This window comes from Sinohyriopsis cumingii, chromosome 15 (genome assembly GCF_028554795.1).
Source record: "Sinohyriopsis cumingii isolate HCF-2022 chromosome 15, ASM2855479v2, whole genome shotgun sequence".
Lineage (NCBI taxonomy): Eukaryota > Metazoa > Mollusca > Bivalvia > Unionida > Unionidae > Sinohyriopsis > Sinohyriopsis cumingii.
Genome location: NC_142975.1, coordinates 30,737,912 through 30,764,931, shown reverse-complemented (window position 1 = coordinate 30,764,931; position 27,020 = coordinate 30,737,912). Strand labels below are relative to the sequence as shown.

Here is a 27,020-nt window from a genome sequence, read left to right as displayed (position 1 = left end):
CCATATATAATCTTTTTTATTTTAACCCATTTCCAGACTGGTTCCCATTTTGCCATACAATTAGCTTGCGTGCTTACAAAGAAAATTAGAAAACCAGCATTCAAAAAAAAAATCCAAATCATGTAAAGGCTTACTGCTGGATTGGAGAGCACATAAAATCCACTTCTGTAATGTGGACCATGTAAAACGAAAACTGGCCTTAATACATTCAAGTGGGGTTGGGGAGGGGTATCCGGTAGGGGTGGGGGTGTACTCGTCGGTAATCCCCCCAAAAAACCCATTTTTTTTCTCTCACTAATATCAAGCGAACAACAATGGAGCAGACTACACAGGCTGCATCATTTTAATTGCAGAATATATTTGAAATAAAAAATGAAATCCTATCAAGCAAATTTTCTGGACAAAAGATATGTTTCAAGTTTCACTTTTTCGCGGCCAAACAATCATGACAATCAGCAAAATATTCTTTGTTAAATTTCTTCGTATCGGCTCTGCTGTTTTAAAAATATTTATGCAGCATTTAGTTCTCACGACAATTTTGAATAACCTTTGACAATTTGTGTTATTTTTTGTTTCAGACATCACTTGTCGCTATGTTTCCTTTCATACATCTCTCTCTCTCTCTCTCTCTCTCTCTCTCTCACGTATCATAGTAAAGGTCCAGGATCAGATGAATTTACAGTCAAGTTCTGTAAGAACAATCAACTTTGCCTATAATAAGGGTGTGCTATCATCAACTCAGAAAGAATGTGTTATAATATATCTCCTTAAAGGGATACATCAAAACGATTTTTAAGAAATAGAGACCCATTTCCTTACTTAATGTATCTCACAAACTCGCATCAGTATGCATTGCAAATAGACTTAAACCTATACTGTAATCAATTATAAGCAGTGATCAAACATACTTTATTAAAGGCAGATATATCTATTAGAAAATATCTGCGCTCCTTATGACCTTTTGTTTTACTCGAAAAATGCAAGCTACCCGGACTTCTTCTCTTAATTGATTTGGAGAAAACATTCAATTCTGTTGCGTGGCCTTTTATTGAAAAAGTTCAAAATTTTCTTCTATAAAAAATATCAAATCTTGTGTCACTGTAAATGGACAACGCTCACGATGGTTTGAAATCAAGAGAGGGTGTAGACAAGGTGACTCCTATCTCCATATATTTTTGTTTATGTGCAGAGATGCTAGCCCATTAGATTCGGAAAACTCGAAATATGAAAATAACGAAAGTAGAATATCTAGTTTCGCAGTATGAAGATGGCTCCATTAAGACAGCTCTAGATGTTATCTACCAATGTTCTAATTTTCCAGTGCTTGGTATTAATATTAAAAAAAAACCCCTAAATATTCATGGATAGGAAGTACAACTGGAAATACTAAAAGGTACCGCCAAGAATATCATTTAGATTGGAATACATCTTATTTCATGTATCTAGGTATTACAATCTCAACAGAGTTAGATGATATGGTCAAGCTCATTTATGAAAGCGAAATCAGAGAATTTAAATCTTTACTATAATAGTGGTCAAATATATTACTTATTCCATTTGAGAAAAAAATGTATTTGTGAAAAGCTTGTCCCTAACCAAGATTACTGACCTATTTCTAAGTTTACTATACCCACCTAAAGCCAAGCTTCTTTCGGATTTTGTTCACATATCAAACTACTTTGCAAACTTACATCGCATTTGGAGAACACCGGTGATAGCAAATGACTGCATCCCCCCTCCGATTTTTCAGCATTACCCGATGTGCATACATTGTTTTGATACCGTTCACCATTTAATCTAAGTCAAATTTGAAATGACTTTTATCACGTTCTTTTTTCAACGTCTTTTTATCAGTATTGACACGACTGTAAACTTGATATTTATATTTTTTGTATCATATTCACCTCCAGCGGACTTGTTTATCAGTAGTAGTTCAAGTAACCATGTTCTTCTCGGGAAGTTATGATTATATCAGAATGAAACCTCTAAGTGTCGTTTTGACACACGTAATGACACCAATGTCACCGCCATCTGCTTCTTTTGTAAACAAGTAAGAATAAATTATATGTTAACTCAGTTTTCACTTGTATGTAAATATGTTGAGAACTATTTCATTTATATCAATTTTAATTTGCACGTAAACATGTTGTGTATGTTAAAGGCTGTATTGAAGAAAGTAATATTGTCAAATTTATTACTTTGTTAAATAAGATGTAATTTAAAATAAAAAATACATGCCATATTAACTTGTACATGTTCTATATTAAGTCAAAATTGTGTTTATATATATATATATATATATATATATATATATATATATATATATATATATATATATATATATATATATATATATATATAGAAGTAATCAATTTCGTTTTAAATTTTTGAAGATAATGTTACCATATGGATGTCTGTTTTTAGTTTAAACAATTGGTTTCAATAATCAAGCAAATTATAGTTTTCTGATCTTTCGGGTATGATTAAAACTCCAATTTTCAAAAGGGGATCTAGTACGCTCGTTCGCACAAGAATACATTTTTTTAACGTTTTAAAGACCTATCACCCTCAAGCCGCATTCCTTCGCATAGCCGATTTTTAACTAATTACAAACGTATTCGACCGTTCTGGTGGCCCAAGTGATTAAAGCGTCTGCCTTGGATGCGGGGTCGCGGGTTCAAACCCAAGTCGAGTCATACCAAAGACTTATAAAATGGTATTAACAGCTGTCTCGCTTGTCATTCAGTATTAAGAGGTTAGTGTTAGGACTGGTCGGACTGGTGTCAGGATAATGGGACTGGATGGACAAGATGCTACGGCATGATTGCTCAAGTGCTAAACGTCACTATAATCTTCAACACTGCAGGCATCGTAGTGATATCAATGAAAAACTGTTGAAGCTATGTTAAAAATCCAAATCACACACACACACACACACACACACACACACACACACACACGAGCGTGTTCTTTGCATCTTCTAGAAATGTAAAACGAGGGTCTCAAATCAGTGACGGGATATTTTTGATAACGCGGCTGTGTTTTTGTGGGTTTAACTGCATTTTTCAGCGCACGATAGGCTGACTATGCATGGTGGACAGTATAAGTCTTGGAGGAAAAAGCCGGGAAATCCTAAATAAGAACCACCGACCCACGAGAAGCAAATGGCAAGCTTTCTCACATACCCACATTGGCCAAGCCTGAGACTTGAAACCATGCAGACAGATGAGATGGCAGTGATTGGTAACGGCGAGCGCTTTGGACCACTTGGCCACCAGCGGCCTAGGTCACGAGACTAGCGTTGACAAAATTTTAAACATGCAATGTGAACAGATGATTGTCTTGATCTTTGATAATACTCATACAGGTAGTCAAGATTTTATGTCGTGCAGAAAACATCTTGTAACGACACGTGTTTTGAATACAGCAGAGAGTAGTCCCTTTACGCAGGGTCGTCCATAAGACCTATTTGCCTGAAATCGACCAATATAATATTTATCTTATATAACCATTTAAACATGAGACATTGTAGCCGTAATACCAGTATGCGAACCAAATCCGATTATTTTATCTTGAACGGATTCTTCTTTCCGATGCAGCATTATTTATTCTCATGGTCTCCATATAATGTAACGCAAACGAAATAACAGTGGCCTTTTCTCGCCATAGCTTGTTTGAATCACGTGATTGTTTGGCATCTAACGTCACGAAAAATATAAACTGCGAGATTTTGAATCGCATGAGCAAGCAACGTGAAGCCAGACTGGACAGATAGAAATGGAAAGGGGAAAGGAAAAATGAAGACAAACTGCTGTATAATAAATACAATTTAATCGTTTCTGTCGCAAATAAATTGACAACTTGCATTTTTTCCGTCATCGTGAAGTAAAATTTATGGAAATCCATAATGCCTAACATTTTAGATCCAGTGATATTATAAACCCGGTGTAAAAATAGTAGTCAATAATGACCTGACTCACTGTACCCCACAGTGTCATATAAATGACACTGTCTATAGTCATATAAATGACACTGTCTATGTCATATAAATGACACTGTCTATAGTCATATAAATGACTCTGTCTAAAGTCATATAAATGACTCTGTCTATAGTCATATAATGCAAAGCCCAAGGATTCATCTGGTCCTCCTAAATATCGACCGACTACGATTCCTCGCCAGCGCAAATCTCATTAACACATTAACCCCTGGAGCTTTTTGTCATTTTCGCCTGAAAATCGAGTAGGAAACACATTTTGAAAGCTATTTCTAAATAGACTCGAAAACACCAAATCCCCGATCATCTTTCAATAACATACTGCCTAGTTGTGTTAGAAACATCGCTTTTCATTGGCTACTTGACTCGCGCATGAGCAGAAGGGTAACATTAATTTTTTTTTTTTTTTTCCTAAACGGAGCCATTATTCTTGTATGGAGACCACTCTTTATTCCAAAGGCCCATCTTATCCTACTTTTTTCAAAGGCTCATCTGCCTGTTTGCAGTTCATACCAGTTTGCCTTAGATCTGAGACCAAAAAGTCTAAAATCCGGACACAATATCGTATTCCGACCACGGGCGAATTTTAGGTTACAAAAAATCGGGTCCAAAAATGAGGTTTTTTAATCTGCATTTTGTAGTGCAACTAGATATTCCAGATTATTTGGTATCATTGTAGAGCTACATCTGTCAACCTTTCTATAATACCATCCACTTTAGTGTATCATGCATGACCATGACGCTACAGAGCTCGGCAGTAGTCTACTACCTCTTGCTCCGTTAAGTCGTCGCTAGGGGTTAATGTGTTAATGTAAAAGTTTCATTTTCTACGGCTATCGTGCAAAAAGCTACAAGAGCTTCTATCGCATGACAATCGTAATAAGAAAATGGTTTTGACACTTGTCATTTGCAAATCCTCAGGTGAATATGGGTTAACTTGTATAGGTACGAGTGACATGGTGATGTTATCGCCGGTTTTGCTGACTTCGTGCGTAACGAACAATCCACCTTATTTTCATGCTAAATCGGATGCATAAAGACTTAGTTCTTCGGTAGGATCCCATCTTTTTTGTTTTATTGACCCTCATTTACCAAAGTTGAAAATAATTTCACCGCTGCTCTGTGGGATAGTCACATTGGCTGTAATATACAATATACAATATACAATATATATATATATATATATATATATATATATATATATATATATATATATATATATATATATATATATATATATATATATATATATATATATATATATATATATATATATATATATATATATATATATATATATATGCGTGTGTCTGGTATTTATGTGTATTTGTGTTATGTGCGTGTGCGTGTGCATGTGTGTGCGCGTGTATGTGTGCCAGTGGCTGATTAACGTGTTGGATAGCTTCACCATTTGTATATATCATTTGCTGATTGCTATTTAATCTCAGTTACAAAATGCAGTAAATAACATTTGCATTTAGTACATGACGTCATCAATATGATATTGCTTTAACCGGCAATTTTTTAAATTTTTTTTTGGGAGGGGGTGTCGGGGTCAATTTTAAATAATTGAAAAAAAGAAAGCCTGGACTTGCATGTCGAGCCCATGATCAAAGCAATGCTGTAAGAAGTGTGACATTGACTCCAATATTCAATAACTGTATGTAGCAGAATTACTTATTTTAGCTCGATACTGATTCGCCGAATGTATAAACAAAACCTATCATTGGGTTAAGGAAATATAAAAAGAAAAAAATATTTAAAAAATTGAGTTAAACTTTTACGTCATGATTGTGACTTGTAAACATGATCAAGGGGCCAGGCTTTCATGTCATTTAATGATTTGCTTAGATTCATAATGATTCGTTTCAAATATGAAGAAAATCCATCAAAGGGTTTAGGAAATAAATTTTCAATGACTGACTTTCATTCCAAGGTTATAGGGGCAAGTGAGCATATTGTAGAATGAATGCATTTCTTTCACGATGATTAAATGCATGTACGAAGAACATCCACAAAGAAATTTAGGTTATATAACCAAATGCAGAAAGGACAATTAACGCAAAGTTTCTATGACCGTGACCTCGACGACAAGGTCATAGGAGAGAGGGAACGACGTGTTATATAATAAATTGTAAAAGCTTCTTAATAATGAGTTTCATGTATGAAGAAAATCCATCAAGGTGTTTATTAAATAACGACAATCGAAAAGGAAAAGAAAAATTAACGTAGACCTTAAGGCAAAGTTTCCATGACTATGACCTTGAACAGAGGACAAAACAAGATACAAGCTGTGACCTTGAACAGTGGACAAAACAAGATACAAGCATGACTTAGAACGAATTCTCTTAGCTTTATAATATTGTATACAAAGCATGAGAAGAATCTATTGAGGATTTTAGGATGTGAATACAAATGACAAGCTGTAACCAAAACCTCTAGAAACTGTTCTGCTGCCGGCACCGTCGTCCTAAAAGTGTTGTGTTTCGCTTCATACTAACGTGGACTCGACAAAGTCTAGTCATCATGTCACATGTCATGAAATCATATAATGGACAAGCACAAAAAAATGTTTGAGGCACCAATATAGACTTGAAAGTCATATTAAACAATGATTAGTTTAATTCCATGAAATCAGGTTATGTCTTTCGATAAGCTTACCTTTGTATGAAACTCGCTGAAAACTTGAATCATATAATTCTTTCTTTTATATAAAAGTCTCATTAGAATTACTTCTTTTTTTTTAAAATAAAAGATTCATTAGAAATATGCATTCGTGTAAGATACGGTGCTTGTAATTTTGTAATTAATGTAATTTACAATTAATTTCAGAATAAGCTATGATCAAGAAATGAACAGGAATTAAAACAAAATAAATTTGTAATGGTACAAATTTTGCAGATCTTTTGTCCCTGCACATTTTTTCGTAGTCAGTGTGACACGTAACCAACAACTTTAATGTATGGTCTAGGTTCGAAAAAATGCTACCTGCAAATGATGGGATATGCTCTTTCTGGGGCACGATTGGATTTTAATTAGGACCCGCTAGGGTAACGGTCCGACAGATATGTTAACGTAGTGACAAGCTGAGGAAATGACATAATTGAGACAAGCCAAAAACTTGGGCCATTAGAAATAGGTGTCATAAAATGAAATTGCGCAGGAATATTATTATATTGATAAAGCAGATTAGACATAATTATTCTGACTTCGATGGGAGTGTTAAAGTCTTGGCAGTTAGAGGAAGTTATTCCTGATTGGCTACGCTAAACTAGTGTTTGTGTTTCCCTGACGAAATCCAATGCTTTCAATAATTTCCCTTGCGAAATTCTGCTTTCCAAGTTTTACAACGAAAGGGATGTCTGAGGGGCTCTGAGGAAATTAACAAGTAATGTTTTTCCTTAAATAAATCGTCCAAAGGGCGAGTGTCTTGAAAGTCGAGGATACGGGAAAGAGAAATTCGGATTCACAGAAAAGGGATCGAGTCTCGGGAAAGCACAGTGTATTATCCCAGTCACATACAATATGCTCATTGATGCAAATATGTAATTATTTGTTGAATTTATTTGTTTTAAATTCATACTTCAATTTTCCTTGAGGTCAAAGGATAATCGTACATTTACTGTCTTGAATGTTCTACGATTCATGTATTTTAAGACTGTATTAACATATTTCATTGGCTTGAATGTGTTCGGATTTATAGGTTTTTATGTAATAGAAATTATGTATTGTAGGAATTCCATGCATTACTCCGATACAGATTGTGAGAATTAATTTATCTGTCCTAAACGATATAGAGCATGCATGATGAGAATTAATTTTACTATGTCTGTGTCAATGAATTGCAAGTTAGCAGGCAATGTAGTTACGACAAGACGTGAAGTCCATTAATTCATTTGTGTAATTAATTGGTGAATTCTCTTAACAGTGGAAAATCGGCGTGTGTCGACCGACATCATTCAGCTAGTACTTATTGCCCATAATGAGATGTAATGGTTTATCTAAGAGGCCTAGTTATGGAATGTGTCTAGTTAGGAATGCAGCAAGCAGCTAGGAAAAAGACACTAATTTCATGTTGATACAATGGTGCATCAGCATCAGGTTTCGAACTGACCACATTAGCTAAGTTCTGCTGAAATAACGAAAATACGATATCTGATGTAAATAGAGTGAGAATATTGTTTGATCCCAGGAGAAGAAAACAAAACTAACAAATATTTAGGTTGTGTATTATTTTTATATGAAGGGAAACCTAGCTCCATACATGTGCTACACAGCAGTGGGAAGGAGTGCAGACTACAACCTAGTTACGAGTCAGGAGGGAGGGAGAGAGAGAGAGAGAGAGAGAGAGAGAGAGAGAGAGAGAGAGAGAGAGAAGAAATACGATAACGCTGAGCTGTCACCAATAGTGATTTGGAAAGAAATGGAAGTAACCAGTTTATGCTGATATGCCGGCTATTTCAGTTCGAACATTTACTCGAATCTGTGGTCAAATGTGTTGTATCAGTTTAACGGAACGGCTAATTGCATTTCGCATAAATTTAGTCTATCTATTTCTAAGAGAAAGTGTATTATCGAAGTCATGCTATTTAATTTTGTTTATCTAACTGACTAAATTGTTATATTTTATATACGGTGGTTCATCTTGTTCTATTCTACATCTGTGCTCAGATGTTATTCCATCCATTAATTTAATATTTTTTATATTTTTTCTCGATCCCGGCAAAAACACAGTGATCGATCAATTTCTAGATAACGATAACCAAGCAGTAAAACAGGTTTGTGTGGTATCATATCATTTCCCAAAAACCTCACAAACGGGCATTGTTATTGATAAGTAACTCATGGATAACGCAGACGTTAGCTTTAATTTTTATGGTGTGATTGACCCTTGTCCATAATTGAGGGTAGGAGTTTGGGCCTATCTGGCTAATGTTTTTTTTTTGTAAACAACATATTACATAGTTGATTTTTATATATGATTATAGGTTATATATTAGGATAATTGTTACTTGGGGTAAAATATTTTCTTGGATCTGAGTTGAGGACATCAGTTTTCCCTTTGGAAAAACAGGGTATACGTGATGCTTATGTTTTTTTATACAATATTTTAGAAAAGGACCTGACCATATTTACAACTGAGAATGTTCGGGAAATGAATTTGATAGGAAAATGACCTTCATCTTGATTTTGTTATTTTATCTTAGTTTTTCTTTATAAAGGCTGTGAAAAGCGAAATTATTCATTCCATATATTAACATGCCTTCATGGAATCAAATTTAGTAGTGTTCTGTTGAGAGGATTTAATTTATCTGAACTATTCATTTGAATTACAAAGTGCTCATTGAGTTTAGGACTAAATTACTATTTTCGAATTATTGGAAATTCACTGAAGGGCAATCTGGATTATGCCGTTTGATACATCAATTTGGCAAATTCAGGACAAGTGGCACATCAGCACATTCAAGATTGAAGTCTATTCAGAACATCATTGGAATTCATTTGGAATACTCTATACGTTTGCACCTGTGACATAACTTTAAGGACTACCTAGAAATCATAAGAAGTCTTTTTCTGGTGTAAGCCCCATGTCAATACGACTTTCCCCTTCATTGGTAGCTATAAGAACATTTTCATGATGGTGAACATACTGGATATTAGATCGGCAACACTTTCATTTAGTACCAACTAGACCAAAAGATGAATGTGCGAGTAAAGAGCTAACAAAGATGATATTGTTTTGATCATTATCAGAAAGTTGTCTGCGTTTCTGTCGGTCGTTTCTTTTTCAAACCGAGGGCAGTTCAGTTTTATACAGGTCACTACTTCCTGACGATGTTACATATCATTTTACCACATAAGACGTACATTAAAAGGAAAACAAAAATAAAACAGCAATAAAGAAAAACAAAACCCACTATATTTTACATAATGGGATTGGTTTTGATCCGCACGTTTATATCGTAGAGGGAAATGTCTTGCTGTGCTACTGATGAAAATGTCTTATTTTTCATACTTTTTAATTCACTTCATCAGTTTGTATCTGTTGAATAAATTAATAAATCTGATTTCTGAAAACTAGGTGTCCGATTCAGAATCTCTTCGATAAATGTAATACCATCGCTTTATTCTGGTATTTTCGATTAAATAAAAGAGTTTGCTCTGGCCTGGATACTGGAGGAGGATTAATGGTGCGTGCATGTTGTATGTGCCAGTAAAAGATCCTTATAGCTAAAGTAAAACTGCGCTATCCACGCAACACGCAATCCACGCAATCCAAAATTGCTCGGACAAAGTGGTGCCGTCATAAAGCTTTACTCCACATTTAAAGTAATAAACGTTAATCAAGACTTCGATATCTTACTTAAAATATACAAATACCGACTTTTGATTGGTCAGAATGTTTACTTTGATTTCAAGTTTAATGAAGATTTCGATAGAAGTGTCCGAGCAGATATTCCTAAGAGACAGTGATTCGGAGCAGAAAAAGATTAATCAGAATTAGAAGTTTTAAAAAAAAATTTAGTATTCAGGAGCGGAAATGTTTACTAGAATTCGTAGCAGAAAAAGACGGATTTGAATTCACGTGTGTGTGTGTGTGGATTTTTAACGTAGCTTTAACAATTTTCCAGTCATATCGCTACGATGTCTGCAGTGTGGCAGTTTATAGTGATGTCTAGCACTGGGGCATCATGTCGCAGACATGTAGTGTGATGTCCCACCCAGTCACATTATCCTGACACCAGGCCGACCAGTCCTAACACCAACCTTCTAATGCTGAGCGCCAAGCGAGGAAGCTGTTAGTACCATTTTTATAAGTCTTTGGTATGACTCGGCCGGGGATCGAACCCACGACCTCCCGCATCTGAGGCGGGCGCTCTAACCAGAAGGCCACCGGAGCGGTGAATTCATGTATAAACGAAAATGTAGATAAGAATCAAAGTAAAATTCGAATGACGAATGTAGGCCCAAAAAGGCATTAGACCGACGACAGCAGATGCTGGGTGACATTTGTCCAACGACGGAAGGTGCCATGAATCATTTGACCACGACAGTAGCCGCTATATGGCATTCAAACGACAAATGTGATACAGCTGTTACCATCTCAGTCGAATGTGAAAATCTCACACTGATATTAACCCCGTGATTCAACGAAGAAGACTATTGGTTGATTGTAATGAAAGGCAACGACACATCAGTACATGACAGAATTTATTTTTCCCAAGCAATTAGAGTAAAGTGCCATTAGACACGCCATGAAGATTCATTCGGCCTGCTCTGGATGGGATTTGAACTCGTACTCCTTTCGTTGCAAGTTAGGCACGTTAATGACGGAGGAGGAGGAGACCGCAGATAAGGAGATATATAATTTGTTCATTAGTAAAAATAAGTAAAGACAATTCGAATGAACAAGAAGTAAAACATTTGATTGTGAGTAATTGTAAAAAATAAAGACAAGCGGATTGTGTGTGTGTGTGTGTATATATATATATATATATATATATATATATATATATATATATATATATATATATATATATATATATATATATATATATATATGAATGAAGTTTATTATTCTTTTCCTTTAAAAAAAATTATACTTAAAATAACAAACCTATAGATAGAAAATTAAAAGAATCGATACATTCTGGAAAGTCAATATTAAATACAAACAAACAAACAATGAAATTAAAGTAGTCTGGTGTCCAGATGTGCTACAAATACATACAGCCGAGAAGTGAGAAAATATTCTTACAACATAGATCTAAACAATAAAACTGGTCTCTGGTATATTAAGCAGAAGCTAATATTATTCTCGATAACACTGCAGAGAACCAAAAACAACTGAAAACAATTATACAATCATCAATTCTACACAAAAATATAACACGACCGTGCTAAGTGTTAGTTATTTCAAGATGTATTGTAGTTGGAAGCTGGAAGGGCACTGGGCACGTAATTCAAGGTTCACAAGTTCGATACCCACCCATGCCATCTCAAGTTGACTGCCTCAGCGTGGCATTGAGAAAAGCAATTGGCTCCCATTATAGTGTCATAATCTAGCTAATGTGTTAAATGGGTCATTGAAACACCTTCATCCCAACCCAACCCCAAATTATTGTACATAAGCAACACCATCAATTAAAATATAATTTTAAAATAATTTTGTAAACTCTCTTTGTGAATTTAATAATTTTTTATCGTTTGTTAGTTGGTTATGATAGATAATTATATATACATTGAGTGTTCATTTATTTCAACTGACTCCTTTGAAATGCTGTGCCATCCTTAGCTCACCCTGAGCTCAGAACGGGGTATGCTAACGTTAATTGTAGAAGCCCAGCAAAACAAAACAAACCCATTATTGTTCGAAAGTTGTTTTTAAAAAATAAATATCACAAGTTTTCTCAGGTTGATAAACATTTAGGTTTATCACAATTTGTATTGATATTTGTAGCCTTTGCAGTAAGTGCCATGAAAGAGTTCAAACAATTGAGGTTTAAATTGTCTACAATTTGTATTGATATTTGTAGCCTTTGCAGTAAGTGCCATGAAAGAGTTCAAACAATGGAGGTCTAAATTGTCTACAATTTGTATTGACATTTGTAGCCTTTGCAGTAAGTGCCATGAAAGAGTTCAAACAATGGAGGTTTAAATTGTCTAGCTCATTAGGAAATTCTTATCTGAATTAAATGTTACGAATTATTAGATCGATTGGAAGACGTAGAGATTTTGTAATTGAGGCTCTCTGCAATCTGATTTGAGGAAGCGATAAATATCCGTAACTGGCACAGTCTGACAAAAAGTTTAGCCCCGCATCAAGCCAAGAGTTATTCCAAGGTCTGCTAGTGTTGCTCATAAGCTAGCTAGGGTTAACCCATCAAATTGCTCCAACTGGGATCTCACTATTAAACACTGCTAAGATATTTTTTCCTGTGGTTTCAGACATGCTATTTCTAGAATCCCACGTATTGCTACCCATGTGTGGAAGGACAATACAGTTATGCAGTGAGATTAATGGGTGATCCGCTGGAAGTGGCTCGGGTTCCGTAACATCCAACCCTGCAGCAAAAATTTGCCCGGACTTCAGGGCTTCATACAGATCATCGTGGTTAATGACCCCTCCTCGTCCGGTATTTATTATAATGGCAGATTTTTTCATCTTCTCAAACGTGGTTTTATTAAATTTGTGTCTAGTCTGAGGGGTCAGATTACAGCATATACATATTACGTCAGCTTCTTTGCACATTGTGTCAAAATCAACGAACTCCGCCCCTATGTCATCGGCATAAGCTACCTTGCAGACGTCATTGTATATTATTCTCTTGATGCCAAATGGTTTGAGCCTTCTGGCAACACCGTACCCTATTCTTCCAAATCCTAAAATTCCCAATGTCCTTTGAGACATCTCGATGCCACATAGCCACATTGGCTTCCATAGACCCCATTGTCCTTTCTCCACCGCCTCCACCCCTGTAAACAAAACAACTTCGATGAGAAAGTTGACAATGCATCCATATCATAAAACGAAATCTTCTCGACAGCAGTGTATGTGTTTCTCCTCCTGTTATCTGTGCCTACCTACCTACCTACCCACCCACCCACCTACCTACCTACCTATGTATCTATCTATCTATCAATCGACCAATGCATGCATACGATTCCATGTAGTGCATTTGAGGCGCATGATTGCTCTAAAATTAATCTTTCTCTATTTTCAGATAAAGCATAGTCTGTACGGCGGTATTGATGAAATGACAAAATTGTTGAAGGCATGACATGAACTATTAAAATGAGCAATACCCACCGGAATTAACTCCCCACCAGCATTTTACAGGTCTCTTCAATAACTTACGCAAAAGCCATCCACAAACTGTATTGGTCTGGAAATTGTTATATCGCAAAACTATCGCTCTTCTTTCAGTTACAGCTACCAGTACCATGAATCTTTTGATCCGAAAATTATAGGATTCTTTCTTACCACGAGTGCACGTAATCAGCAAGTCTTCGTCCGAAACTAGTGCTTTTATGTGGAAACCATTGGTTTTCTTTCAATTACAGTGACATTGACCTTAAACCTTTTGGCCCAAATGCTGACAAGATTTTTCCTTACCCTAAGTACATGTAGTCAGCATAGTTTGTGGAAGGTATTTCAGAATTAACGTTATTGTGGGGATTATAGTGTCTTCTTTCAGTAATAGCGATTTTTGCCTTTACATTTTGGACTCCCAGACCAACCGGCCATTTTTCTGACCCATGTGCAAGCCTTTAACAACTTTTGTTCTAGATCTGTGATTTAGAACCAATATGGCTATTTGGAACCATTTGGCTTCTTTCGGTTACAATGGCCTTAACCTCTGAATGTTGACCACAAAATCATTTGGTTTCTTTATCCAGACTGCACTCTACAAGATTAGTGACACGTCTGTTATGCAGAACTAATGTTATTGTGACGAATGGGTAGACACTGTAACAATATTCTGAGCTTTATGGCGGGTGTATACAAAGTGAAAAAACCCCACCCCATTCGTTTGAAATGACCGCTGGTATATCTTATCACATGGAATTGAAGATGTCGACTGCTCATACTTGCATATATTTATATAGGCGGCTTAGTGCAAGAGTATAAAAGGAAAATATGCAGGGAAAAAAAAAAAACAATTGTGAATCATTTGTGGTTTTATCCTACTCGTGTAAACAAGTATGACAGTGACTTAAATCACTCTGAGATTCTGTTTAAAATCAAACTGTTACATGTGGGCTAGAAACTTTGAACAAATTCAAAATTACCCTATCTAAATGAAATTTATAACCCCTATTGTTTGGAACTTACGTCAAAATCTAAGTATAATAACTACAGTAGAATCTTAACAACACGCATACCCCACAGCCATAACAAGTCAGTTCGAGGAATCAACAGTTCTAATCAGCAAGGTCAAACATAAAAGTAAAGATTTTTCGGGCCTTAAAAAAGGTTTGACCTATATAGGGAGTTTAAGGCAACCAGAGTACACCTACCTTCAATGAGACGTCTAGAAGTTAGTAGTAGAAGGGCTACTGTCAATTCTGCCACGCTGTCTGTGGAGACGTTAGGAGTATTGCACACCTTGATGCCACGTTTTCTACACTCGGCGACTTCGATGTGTTCAAAGCCCACAGACATTGTAGCAACCACCATCAAGTTTGGGCCTGAGAAAACAGGATGTATATATAACTGCTGTTAGTTTTATAGTGGTAGGCCTAGCTCGTTCTATAGTTTTATGCATTTTATGTCGAGAACAATGTCATTGTCGTCATCACGAAGATGCTGACATTAAATCATCCTCATCATCACCTTCTCATTGCCCTCATCTGCATTATCGTTCTTATGACTAACGTTACAGCAGTTATCATCTTAATTTCAATGTCATTATACTGCGTTGCTGATGATAATCGTCCTTCCTGCTGATGTAACCAAATAATGTAAAGGATAAAATCCACAAAACGTGTTCATTGAAAGTGATGCATTAATTAATTAATTGTTTCATTCATTCATTCAGCTTTTCATGTGTTCTTTTGTTGTTGTTGAAAAAATATTTAATGAGCACTCTGACAGCTGTTGGCAAGACTTGCGCAAGAAGACAAAAGTGTCAAATATATGTGAACTAGTACCTTTTTATCTAGTGATGCATTGTTTGTACGAAGAACCATATACAAACCTAATTAGACACAAAAGGTTTCAAACCCAGTCATGCTTTATTATATTATTGACAAGAGATCGCTTAAACTAGAATTTCTGTGAATCAGTCTATCGATTACTGTATGAAAGTAGTAGACGATATATCTTGCCGTACATATTTAACCAGCAACAAAGGTTGTCGACACGAATATTTAAGGCACCATTCACACATAAGAACGAGGTGTCTTTTTGCCACTTACCAACGTTGTTTACTTTTGGCACAGCCAATAGCATTTTCGCCAATAAGAATACTACCAAGCCATTTCCAAGCAGAACCGAAAATAACATTGTCATTGCATGACAGCTATATTCAGAACTATTTCAAGGAAAGAGCTAGATCATATACGCTGCTATGGTTACTAATAGTACACGTCCCTGTATGGAAGGCACATTTACATGTAAACATTTACATGAATTTGATGCAAATCACTCCTCCGAACACAGTCTATTTTTGATCGACATAACTTTCAGAGTACTGCCCTGTTCTCCAAAGAAACATGTGAAAACACTCATGGTATGTTACACACTCTGCACGTCTCTAATGCTGAAGGCGAGGCGAGACCTTGAGAGGGTTTTGCTTACATTGTAGCTATCCTGTCACATTTATTACCGTAAGGGGCTATTGCCTACATGTAGCTATTGTATTGCATTTATTACATTGAGACAGTATGGCTACATTGTAACTATTTTATTGTAATTATTACCTCGAGAGCGTATTGCATACAATGTAGTCACCTTAACACATTTACTACACTGGAAAGGCATTGCCTGTATTGCATTTACGTTATCACATTTATTACCTTAAGAGGGTATTTCCTACACTGTAGTCACCTTAACACATTTATTACACTGAGAAGGTTTAGCCTGTATTGCATTTACGTTATCAAATTTATTACGCCGAGAAGGCTTTGCCTGTATTGCATTTACGTTATCACATTTATTACACTGAGAAGGCTTTGCTTGTATTTCATTTACGTTATCACATTTATTACACTGAGAAGGCTTTGCTTGTATTTCATTTACTTTATCACATTTATTACACTGAGAAGGCTTTGCCTGTATTGCATTTACGTTATCACATTTATTACACTGAGAAGGCTTTGCTTGTATTTCATTTACGTTATCACATTTATTACACTGAGAAGGCTTCGCATGTATTGCATTTACGTTATCACATTTATTACACTGAGAAGGCTTTGCTTGTATTTCATTTACGTTATCACATTTATTACACTGAGAAGGCTTTGCTTGTATTTCATTTACGTTATCACATTTATTACACTGAGAAGGCTTTGCCTGTATTGCATTTACGATATCAGGTTTATTACCTTGAGAGGGCAGTCTTTATAACGTAGTCACGGTATCATATATATTACCCTGAGAAGGAATTGCAAATTTTGTACTTACCCGTTTTTACGACATCTATAATATTCTAGAAACTACTTGTCTTTGAAAAGAAACCCACAACGTCTTCATAATGCTTAATAATGATATGCATGTATTGAGATTCCATCATTTATGTCAATGTAATGTCTTCGGCTGCATCCCATCTGTTAAACGATTTATCATATTCCTTCCATTTCACAGGTACATGCTTTTTTCTTCTCACTATTTTGGTTTTCAAAGACTTTTAAACTTTCATTACGTTATCCTTTTTGTCATTTAGCTGAAACTAATATAAACATTACTCTTTCGAGTATTAGTTGAACGTATTAGCATACATATTGAATACATTAGTATTTATTGTCGCTCCCACCCCATACTCCACCTCAAAAGCGTTTCATTGCATTCACTGCAAATAATACCTTCCGAATCTACTTAAATAACATTTTAGGGAGCTTAAGTTCATTTTTTCTTGAGGCTAATCAACTCTGTGGTTTTATTTGCATTGTTTACTTTCGAACTCATTATGACCAAAACCATTCATTTGGTGTTTAAGACGGACTACAACTATGAAAAAACATATTGCAGCAACTCTCCATCAGCTGTTCAATTAAATGTGAGCACTATCTCAGCAGATTGTATAGGCAGTGATAAATTCACAACGAAAATCACCCGAAACTGAGTTTAGATTCACTTGACTGGAGTTTAAAGATGAAAAGACAATTCATGTACACTTTCAATCACTCATCGGTCTTTATAAGCCGGTTTTGGAAATCATGCCCGTTTGTTTAATAAGCTGTAATGATGTGTGGAAAATACAGGAATGAAATCTGGATATGTTTTCTTTAAATACACCAAGGCTTTATTGACTTCGATATGTTCTTTGTCAACCTGCTGCTATTCATTATCGCATCAAATGTACCGGAAGAAAAATAAATAGAAATGTAGATAATGCAAGCAAACTGACTATTCAGAATTTCGGGGGAGTGTTTCAATTTCATATGATTCGAAATTATTCCCTTCGTTACTAATTCAACGTTGGATAATATATATGTTGCTTTGTTTGTTTCCTTTACAAAATGCTGCCAAAAAGCGCTGCAATGATCCATGGCCAGCACGGTTAACTGCTGAGTTTTGTTTAAGCCATTGTCGCTATTTATTAGATAAACAGACGAATATTCGAAAATCGACTTTCTATCTGAATAATCGAAAATCGACTTTCTATCTGAATATTCGAAAATCGACTATCTGTCCGAATATTCGAAAATAGACTATCTGTCCGAATATTCGAAAATCGACTTTTCTATCTGAATAATCGAAAATCGACTTTCTATCTGAATATTCGAAAATCGACTTTCTATCTGAATATTCGAAAATCGACTATCTGTCCGAATATTCGAAAATCGACTTTTCTATCTGAATATTCGAAAATCGACTTTCTATCTGAATATTCGAAAATCGACTTTCTGTCCGAATATTCGAAAATCGACTTTCTGTCCGAATATTCGAAAATCGACTTTCTATCTGAATATTCGAAAATCGACTTTCTATCTGAATATTCGAAAATCGACTTTCTGTCCGAATATTCGAAAATCGACTTTCTATCTGAATATTCGGAAGATAGTATTCTAATATGAATGTTTGGTTATTCGTTTCAACTCTGATCTGCACGTCTACGGTTATCTCCAGATATGTAGCGATGCAGAAGACCGGTATCATATCGATACTATTTGGTCTCGGTCTAATATGTACGGAGATGAACTGGCTGACTTAAATAAAACCGAATATAGGTTGAATTTATTATACATGCCTGAGCAATCATTTAAAATGGAACAAGCAGAATGATTCTAAATGGGTCAATTACTTATATTAAAAGGCACAAACACAGTACCGATACGAAGGAAGAGAAAAGGTCAATTACATTATAAGACACAAATACGGTACCGTATGAAGGAAGGAAAATGTGTTATTATCCTTTCCAAATATCCTCGTCGGTCATACTGAAGAACATCTGATAAATTTAAAGGCTATATACATATATACATACATATACACAATATATACACAATATACACACACACACACACACACACACACACACACACACACAAGAAGTTAAAGGGGTACTTACCCTATCATAGGATAGAAGGACAGCTTTTTTTTTTGTTATTTAAAGTGTTCAAATCTAACAAGAGGAGCGTTGAATAACATTCATAGCTGGTCGAAAAGAATTGCCAGGAATTACAGACAAGACCTTTCATCCTTTTAATTGCTGAATATTGAAAGTATCTCGGACAATCTTCAGCGATAAAATGATTTTAAAATTAGCTGGTGCATTGGCCATATTGGACTTCAGACTGGCACCATTTTTATTTAAGATCAAGTTAACATCAAAATTATTTTGGTGACAACCCATGCCAAGATAACAATTCGGTGGGAGTAGTGACAACAAGTTTTTCAAGATGCTGTCATGGCACTGGATGTATTGTTAAAACATTTTCATCTAGGATTAACAAGGTATCGCAAGATTTCTATTTGTGAAAACCCTATCTTGATGTGGCCATCTGTGTGGAAGGAATAAAGATACCGTTTGTTCAAATTGTGGCCATACTGAGGATCAACCTGCATCATTTGTATTTAGAACAAATTATACTAGAACACTTTTTTGGGAAGAAACACCATTTCAAAATGACTTTTCATTTTTATTTTTATGAAGTGAGATCATAATTCATAATTCAACTTACCCTTACGAAGTGATGATGCATTCAAACCAAATAATAACAACATTGACACTGACTAAACACAGTTTAATTTGACGTACAACAATTTCCAAATTCCGAAAAAATTCAGGCAACAAAGTGATCCTATAGTTTTTAAATTACATTCCAAGGGACCAAATAGTCGGGTCTCTTCTATCAAAAGGGTGATCGTTCATAAGACAGAAGTTTTGAGTGTGTCGTGCTGATCCATTCAGATGATACAAAGGTATAAAATGCTTAAGTCCGAAAAGGGAAGGGGTGGGGTGGAATGAGTCACAAATCATGATGTGAACATTTTGACAAGACAATTCTTACCCCCCCCCACCCCCGTACTACTGGTAGGGTTATCTCTCTTAAGTGTTATTGAGTACACTAGTCTGTCGTCGTCAAACTGCCCATCTAAGATTGATTTCATGACACCGTGTGACACGCATGCTGAAGCAGGGCAGAATGTATTTTTTATTTCATCGAATGTTAACATTGTGGTAAATGGAAAGGTAAATGGTACCGTGATACCTACAGGAAACACCAGCTTCGCCGTGTATCCAGAGACACATATGCACAAAACTATCTTGTATCAATTATAAAACTGTGATTTAGTAAAACAAATGACTATTGAACAGTTTTAGTCAAATACTGACAGATTTTTATGGCTAAAATTTGTAAAATCCTCAGGAAATATCACACTTTGCTTGTGAAGGGGAGTGGGACTTTTCATAAATATGGTTATGGTAGACAGAGTGATATGGCCTCATGCCTTGCAATTAGTAGAGTGGGCTCATATATTCGTTATTTGTTATCTGTACTACATGTGGACGACTTTAGCCAAATATTAGATATTTCAGATATATCTCATAATAAATCATGTATAAAAGGTAACCATCTCGTTTTAGAAAGAAAAAAAAAACATACCATAACTCACGATTGAGAATACGGACTGTTTAAAAAGTTTTAAAAATTGACTGTTTTTGTCTGTTGTGAGGCTAAAGTAAATTATTTTATATTTCATATGGAAGGCTTACATAAATTATATGCATCTATATTATTTCAATGATTGAACCTTTTATTTCAGATGGGAATGACGACTGCTTCTACAGATGCTTTTGTGCTTGTAAGGGATATAGTAGGGCAGGTGCTTTGGGATTGTCTTTCGAGCTATGGGGCACTGCCAGCACATATTTGACTCGGGTAACTTTCTCTTTTCAATATTCTCTTCTTTGCTGTTGTCTTTTTTATTTATAAAAAAATCCTTTATTATAAGCTACATGTCCCTTTTAGACGCACATTTTTATACCTGATTTAAGTCCCTTTCACTTGCTATACTTATTGTTTTGCCTTTATAATTTTTTGTATCTTAATCCCTAATCCACAAATGTGCTTAGAAGCTGACATGAACTTAATCTGACGACAGATTAAGATTAAGCTTAATTCATGAATTGTATTCACTTGAGAACGGGGGATTTAAAAAAAAATAGTGTTGTAGAGAAGATGGCGTAGGCTGACTTGAATACAAAGACTTGGAACCTCATGTCCGTGTAAAGTGTTTAAAACTTATAATTTGTATATAATAAGAATGGGTCATATCCACCTGTCTACAAAACAAATATAAAGTCCTTTTACTCGAGACGAAATCTCTTTAGTACATTGAGTTTTGGCCTGGTTATTACATATCATGACAATGTGATTTATCTTATATCACCTATGTGAAATTCAGTAGGTGCCGATATGAACAAAACACAACTCAAATTAGAATAGTTTATTTCATTCAAAAAGACATAGTTTGCTAGTAAAACACAGGTATGAAAACAGCATTTGAACACGTTTATCTGCAGTTATAGAGGGAAAAAGAAGCATTACAATGACCATGGAAATTTGAAGCCATACAACAAGTGAAAAATCGATAATATTCGTGTTTTTCCCCCATTTTTTAATGCCTGTCTTGCATTAAATTAAATTAGCAACATACTTGTGACATTTTGCAGTAATTCAAAATTAATGGTTAATTTACGAATTTCGTCATAAAAGTCTTCACTTGTGCATAATCCACCCATATATATTCCGTTATGACCCCACCCCCACCCCCCACACACACAGTCATCATCATCAAAATCATCATCATCAACCTGCCATGACTCGTGCCCTTAACATGAAATGTAACGCTCATAATATAATATCGCGTGAAACTATCGGTACTGAAATCGCCATAGAAAGTATTCAACTATATCTGCTTAATTTATTCGAATTTTAAAAATGTTTGTAAACTTTCCAAATTTCTTTGCCAGCTACCGTTTTTCGAAGCGTGTAAACTTTGTCTATTTCCAGAAGTAGGTTCATGGTTGGACTTCCCTGAAATAAATATTACGTGGCTTAAGATTGGAATGTCGAGATGTATATCAACCGATTACCACATATTATTAATACTTGTATCTGTAGCACATTTGATTCTTTCAAGCATATATTTACTACAATAAAACACGTATAAGTAACGATAAGAAAAATATCAAAGAAAACAAATATGATGAATCTTGTATTATTTGTTCTTTCAAGCCTTTGATAAAATTATCATATTTAATGATGTAGTGAATTTCTAAATGATTATGTTCCATGCTATTTCATAACAAAGAATTTTTTCCCAATAATAAAATATTTCATTCTGTATAGTTTTCCATTAAATCCATTTCTCTTCACATGATAAAAAAGTGTATCTTATAGAAACAAAGAAAAGATTTTACATTACATTTGCCATCATAAACATTTCTGTCACTTAGTCGATACTTACTGAAACTGTCAACCAGATGTACTGAACCAGCTGATGACATTAGATCTCAAAACAAGCGCGTGATATCGCGAGAAATATGGCGTATCAATCAGAGACCTGCCAACCCTGACGAATCCGTCTCAGTAAAGCAGTTGATTTTTTACCGTATGATTGACCAGTTTTCAGTAAGGTGTAACAAAATATCGATAACTACTATTGTAAAACTAGAAAACGTAATTAAAAGTTCAATAAACAGTATGTTCAACTGAAAAGTTTGTAAAGTACGCGTAGACTTTATTTACCACCAGTACAGCTGCACAAACTCTAGTTCCAAACCCTATGCAGCTCAATGGCTCGTTGCTATCTCTCAACTTGACATAATTCTTGGAAATTCTTTTCCGTTTCACATGCGACGGCAATCATATCTCCCGCCAAGAGATATGCTAAAATTGGCACGTGATGTCCAATAAACGTAATTGTGTTCTTTCCAGCTTTTATTCACAAGAATCTGAATACTATTTTTGTATTCTTCTGTGTTGATTATTAATACTTTTCTTAAATCTTTTTTCCCTTTCGTTTTCAACATTCATCACTTTCTGGACGCCATTTTTAAAAATTCTATAATCAACAGTGTGATCATGCAGACGCTTCTCATGAACAAATAGGTATAGTTTAAAGCGCCTGGGGTGCTGCTGTAAAGTTAGTCTGGTTCCCTGACCAATTTCCCTAATTCTAAGATGAGACCAAGATCCAAATGGTGGCGCTGTACAGTTTCGTATTTTGCATTTTATGATTTTAAAGAAAAAGAATTTCCCCGCCTTTCCTCACTGGTTATACTGGCTATTTAAAAAAGACCTTGTATATCTTAGGTATAATTCAAAGAACCTTTAATTCCCTTTATTTTGGTGTATGATTGATGGGTGTACTATGTGTTATAGAGTATACAGCTTGGCCTTACTTCAGATGTTCACTTTCAAAAAAGTGCTAGCTCTACTTGGTCATTTTCACTTCCTGAACTTCAGAGGTGAATTGTCAAAAAAAGAGCCGATAACTTTGTTTTACATTTATATATTTGGTAATTCATTCATTGCACTGTCAGAAGCTGGTATTGTCTAGTCTGGCAAAATTCATTTTCCCTATTTTAATAGCTGCTATGTATAGTGTACTTTAGACTAATTCAGGCTGATTTTTTAACACAAGGGAGCAGTCATTTTAGTTAGCAGTGTGCTTAAATCATGTAAAATTTCCAAAAGTACAATATCCAAAGAAATATCATCCACATTACATTAATGTAGCATATAGGTATGCCAACATTCTCTCCATTGTGCATGTTTTAAATGCGAACTACTTCACCTTACATACGTCACTCTTTCAAAAGTACATATTAACTGGTGAGCGCCCCCAATAAAACACGGATGAACAAACCATTATAGATTTTTCGGCAACCATCATTTTCCCGTAGTTTTTGCCAGTTAGCCGTAAGTCGGTATTTTAAGTGTAATTTTCGTAGACTTGCGGCAAAATCGTAAGAGCTGGCAGGTCTGGAGTCATGAGCGGGCACGAAGTTAGAATCCCGTCGACGATACGTCAAAATCGCACAAATGTAATCTGCATGTACAGAGAAAGAGGTGCCAGAGGTATTAACAAACATAAAATCCTGTTATAAAACAGTTACAAAATGTGAAAATAATTGTGTGTCTTCTCATTACAGATGATTTCAATACTTAAAAAGTTCTCATTTCCAAATGTAAGCAAGGAGAGGAACCCTTACTGACCAGTTAGTACATGCATTGTAGATGTATACGCACCTGCAGCATTCAGAACCTCCGCATCAATGGGGTCTGTGAGCATACAGAATAATCCATCAATCCCAGGAACATTCTTAAGTAATTCTTCCCTTGGTATTGCCTCGTCACTGTCCCAGATAGATATTTCGCAACCGGCATTTTTTAGTATGTCCAACCCCGGTTGTGGTACTCGCCGGGTTATATATACCTTTTTCCCTGCAGACGACATAATTTTTCTTTTTTTTTACTGCTGTCTGGTATGTGATTTCAGTAAATTGTATCAGATAATTCTGATACAGCAAAAATACCAAGGCTTCCTAGAACTGCATATTACACCCGCTCCTGCTTTACTGTTAGTTTGTCAGATTTTTGGTTAATATAACACCGGGGTTCAAGAAGGGGTTTGTAATAGTTGTGCAGAAGAACTGTCGGATATATCAAGGGAAGTAACCTAGTTAAAGCTAGAACGTACCTGCACAAGTCGCATACCTTGAATGTAACCTACGTTCTCGACCATAATCGCTTGATTGGTTGAGAATCATAATATATGAGAAACGTAATGCTGATTTATATGATAATTATACGATGGCAAATAGCGGTGGAAAGATGGAAATACAAAAGAACAAATTGTATATGTGCACATTTTTCTAAACTGTGTTGCATGTACCCATTTTGCAACAAAGTTGTGCTAAACTGAGTAATAAATAATATCAGTGGTCATGTCCTTGACAGAAAACTGTATTATTGTTAAAAGACTGAAGGTAATTGGTTTTCACTGTAAACAAGAAAAAAATTGTACGTGTAGCAGAATGTGTTGATGTATATTTGTTTGCAACTTTCACTTTTGAATCGGCATTACCACGATTGAGGAAAAAAATTACATGTACAAATTTATGTTACTTTTATCCTGTCGGCCACGGTGTGTGTGTGAGAGAGACAGAGAGACAGACAGAGACAGACATAGTTTGGCAGTATATTTGGTTGGGGAAGAACCCGGGAAAACCCCTGAAAGTACCACCGACCCACGAGAAGATACTGGTATGGTATGCTGGTCGAACCGAGACTCGAACCCAAGCATATAGGGCTGAGATGTGAGTGATCTGTAAACCCTGGACTGCGCGCGCGCGTGTGTGTGTGTGTGTGTGTGTGTGAGAGAGAGAGAGAGAGAGAGAGAGAGAGAGAGAGTCAGTTAACAAAACTATTATAATGCTATTGGGTAGCTATGTAATAATTTGAGTCAAATGCAAATTCAGACCAAATTATTTAGAGTTTAAAAAAGGCATGTAAATAACATAAGTGACTCAATTTATTATACTGAATCCTAAAAATCGAAAAGAATTGTTTGAGAAAAAAATTCTAAGGTTGTTGAAAAATGAGCCAAATATAAACATTTTATTATGCTGTTCTTACATAAAATAAATTATACATACACAGATTAAATGATAACTAATTTGTATATTAAACTTCATAGAATCCCGAGATGTACAGTTGGATTACAATGATAGTGGTTGAAATTGTCTGTTGTTTTGATCTATTGTTTTTATTTTGCCTTGTGCTCTGGTACTGTTTAGCACAAAACAACCTACAGGTCCTTATCTGCATTATGAGAAATAATACAACGTAAACTAAGTTAGTGATGTAACGAAAACCACTCACGGCTAATCGGTCTTTTGCGAAAAATAATTGAACATAAAAGCTATATGATCAGAAATGAAATATGAAGAATAATATGCGACTGATAACGCGAAATTAGAATCCATAGAAAATATTGTAAGACACGAAGAGCGAATTTCTGGTTTGCGAGAATGACACAATATGCGTATAAATTCGTTCTTGGCTTTATTGCTTCGTACTTTCATCATTTATACGTTATCAGTTCGCTTGGTTCACGTATTTCTTTTTCTTTCTTTCCTATTTTGCATGTATGTATGTATGTATGTATGTAATGTATGTATGTATGTATGCATGTATTTACTCGCTCAAATGTAATGTCGCTAACTGTAATAATACAAATTATATAACGCTAAAAAAATCTTGCATATATTGTTTCCTCATTTCTCCCGAAGAATATTGTACAATCAGAATGAATCGCGGGGTTAACATTTTGTAAACGTACTGCTGTTGAGGTGTGTGTGTGTGTGTGATTTGGATTTTAACGTAGCTTTAACAATTTTTCAGTCATATCGCTATGATGTCTGCATAGTGACAGTTTATTGTGATGTCCAGCACTGGGGCATCATGCCACAGACATTTAGCATGATATCCCACCCAGTCACATTATGCTGACACCAGGCCGACCAGCCCTAACACTAACCTCTTAATGTTGAGCGCCAAGCGAGGCAGCTGTTAGTACCATTTTTGTATGTATGTATGTATGTATGTATATGTATGTGTGTGTGTGTGTGTGTGTGTATGCATGCAGATATGTATGTATGTATGTATGTTTGATGCAACAACATAAGTTTAAAATCAGACGAGGACACACCGCGTTGCATCGCGAACAGGCAATCTTTGAGCGAATTAATCGAACACTTGTTGAGCGATTGTTTGGATTCGTGTAGTGCTCACGAAATGTCCACGGACACGAGATCTTGTGAATGGGTTGCAAGACTAC

General features: G+C 35.4%; 1 protein-coding gene and 1 long non-coding RNA gene across 3 annotated transcripts; both read right to left on the bottom strand.

Moving 5' to 3' along the window:
• Positions 1-11,196: 11,196 nt before the first annotated feature.
• Positions 11,197-24,780, bottom strand: LOC149781488 (glyoxylate reductase/hydroxypyruvate reductase-like). 2 transcript variants are annotated; one of them, XM_089935572.1, is made up of 3 exons: positions 24,428-24,780; positions 15,020-15,190; positions 11,197-13,474 (listed from the first exon to the last, which is right to left on the bottom strand). In XM_089935572.1, exons 1-3 carry the CDS (start codon positions 24,633-24,635, stop codon positions 12,882-12,884), a joined length of 972 nt encoding a protein of 323 aa, XP_089791698.1. In that variant the 5' UTR covers positions 24,636-24,780; the 3' UTR covers positions 11,197-12,881. The 2 variants fall into 2 exon arrangements, with proteins under 2 accessions (XP_089791698.1, XP_089791699.1); XM_089935573.1 differs by lacking the exon at positions 24,428-24,780 and adding an exon at positions 15,920-16,048.
• LOC149781489 (uncharacterized) lies at positions 21,603-24,421 on the bottom strand. Its single transcript, XR_016414729.1, has 2 exons — positions 22,922-24,421; positions 21,603-22,207 (listed from the first exon to the last, which is right to left on the bottom strand). It is a non-coding gene; the product is annotated as an uncharacterized LOC149781489 (long non-coding RNA).
• Positions 24,781-27,020: the final 2,240 nt, after the last annotated feature.

What these genes read in the sequence shown, in the direction of transcription:
- LOC149781488 (XM_089935572.1), bottom strand. Translation starts at nt 24,635, where the DNA reads ATGTCGTCTGCAGGGAAAAAGGTATATATAACCCGGCGAGTACCACAA. An exon ending in GGAGGTTCTGAATGCTGCAG is followed by an intron (nt 15,191 to 24,427) that starts GTGCGTATACAT and finishes CTGTTTTCTCAG; the next exon opens with GCCCAAACTTGATGGTGGTT. An exon ending in TTCTAGACGTCTCATTGAAG is followed by an intron (nt 13,475 to 15,019) that starts GTAGGTGTACTC and finishes TTTTGTTTACAG; the next exon opens with GGGTGGAGGCGGTGGAGAAA.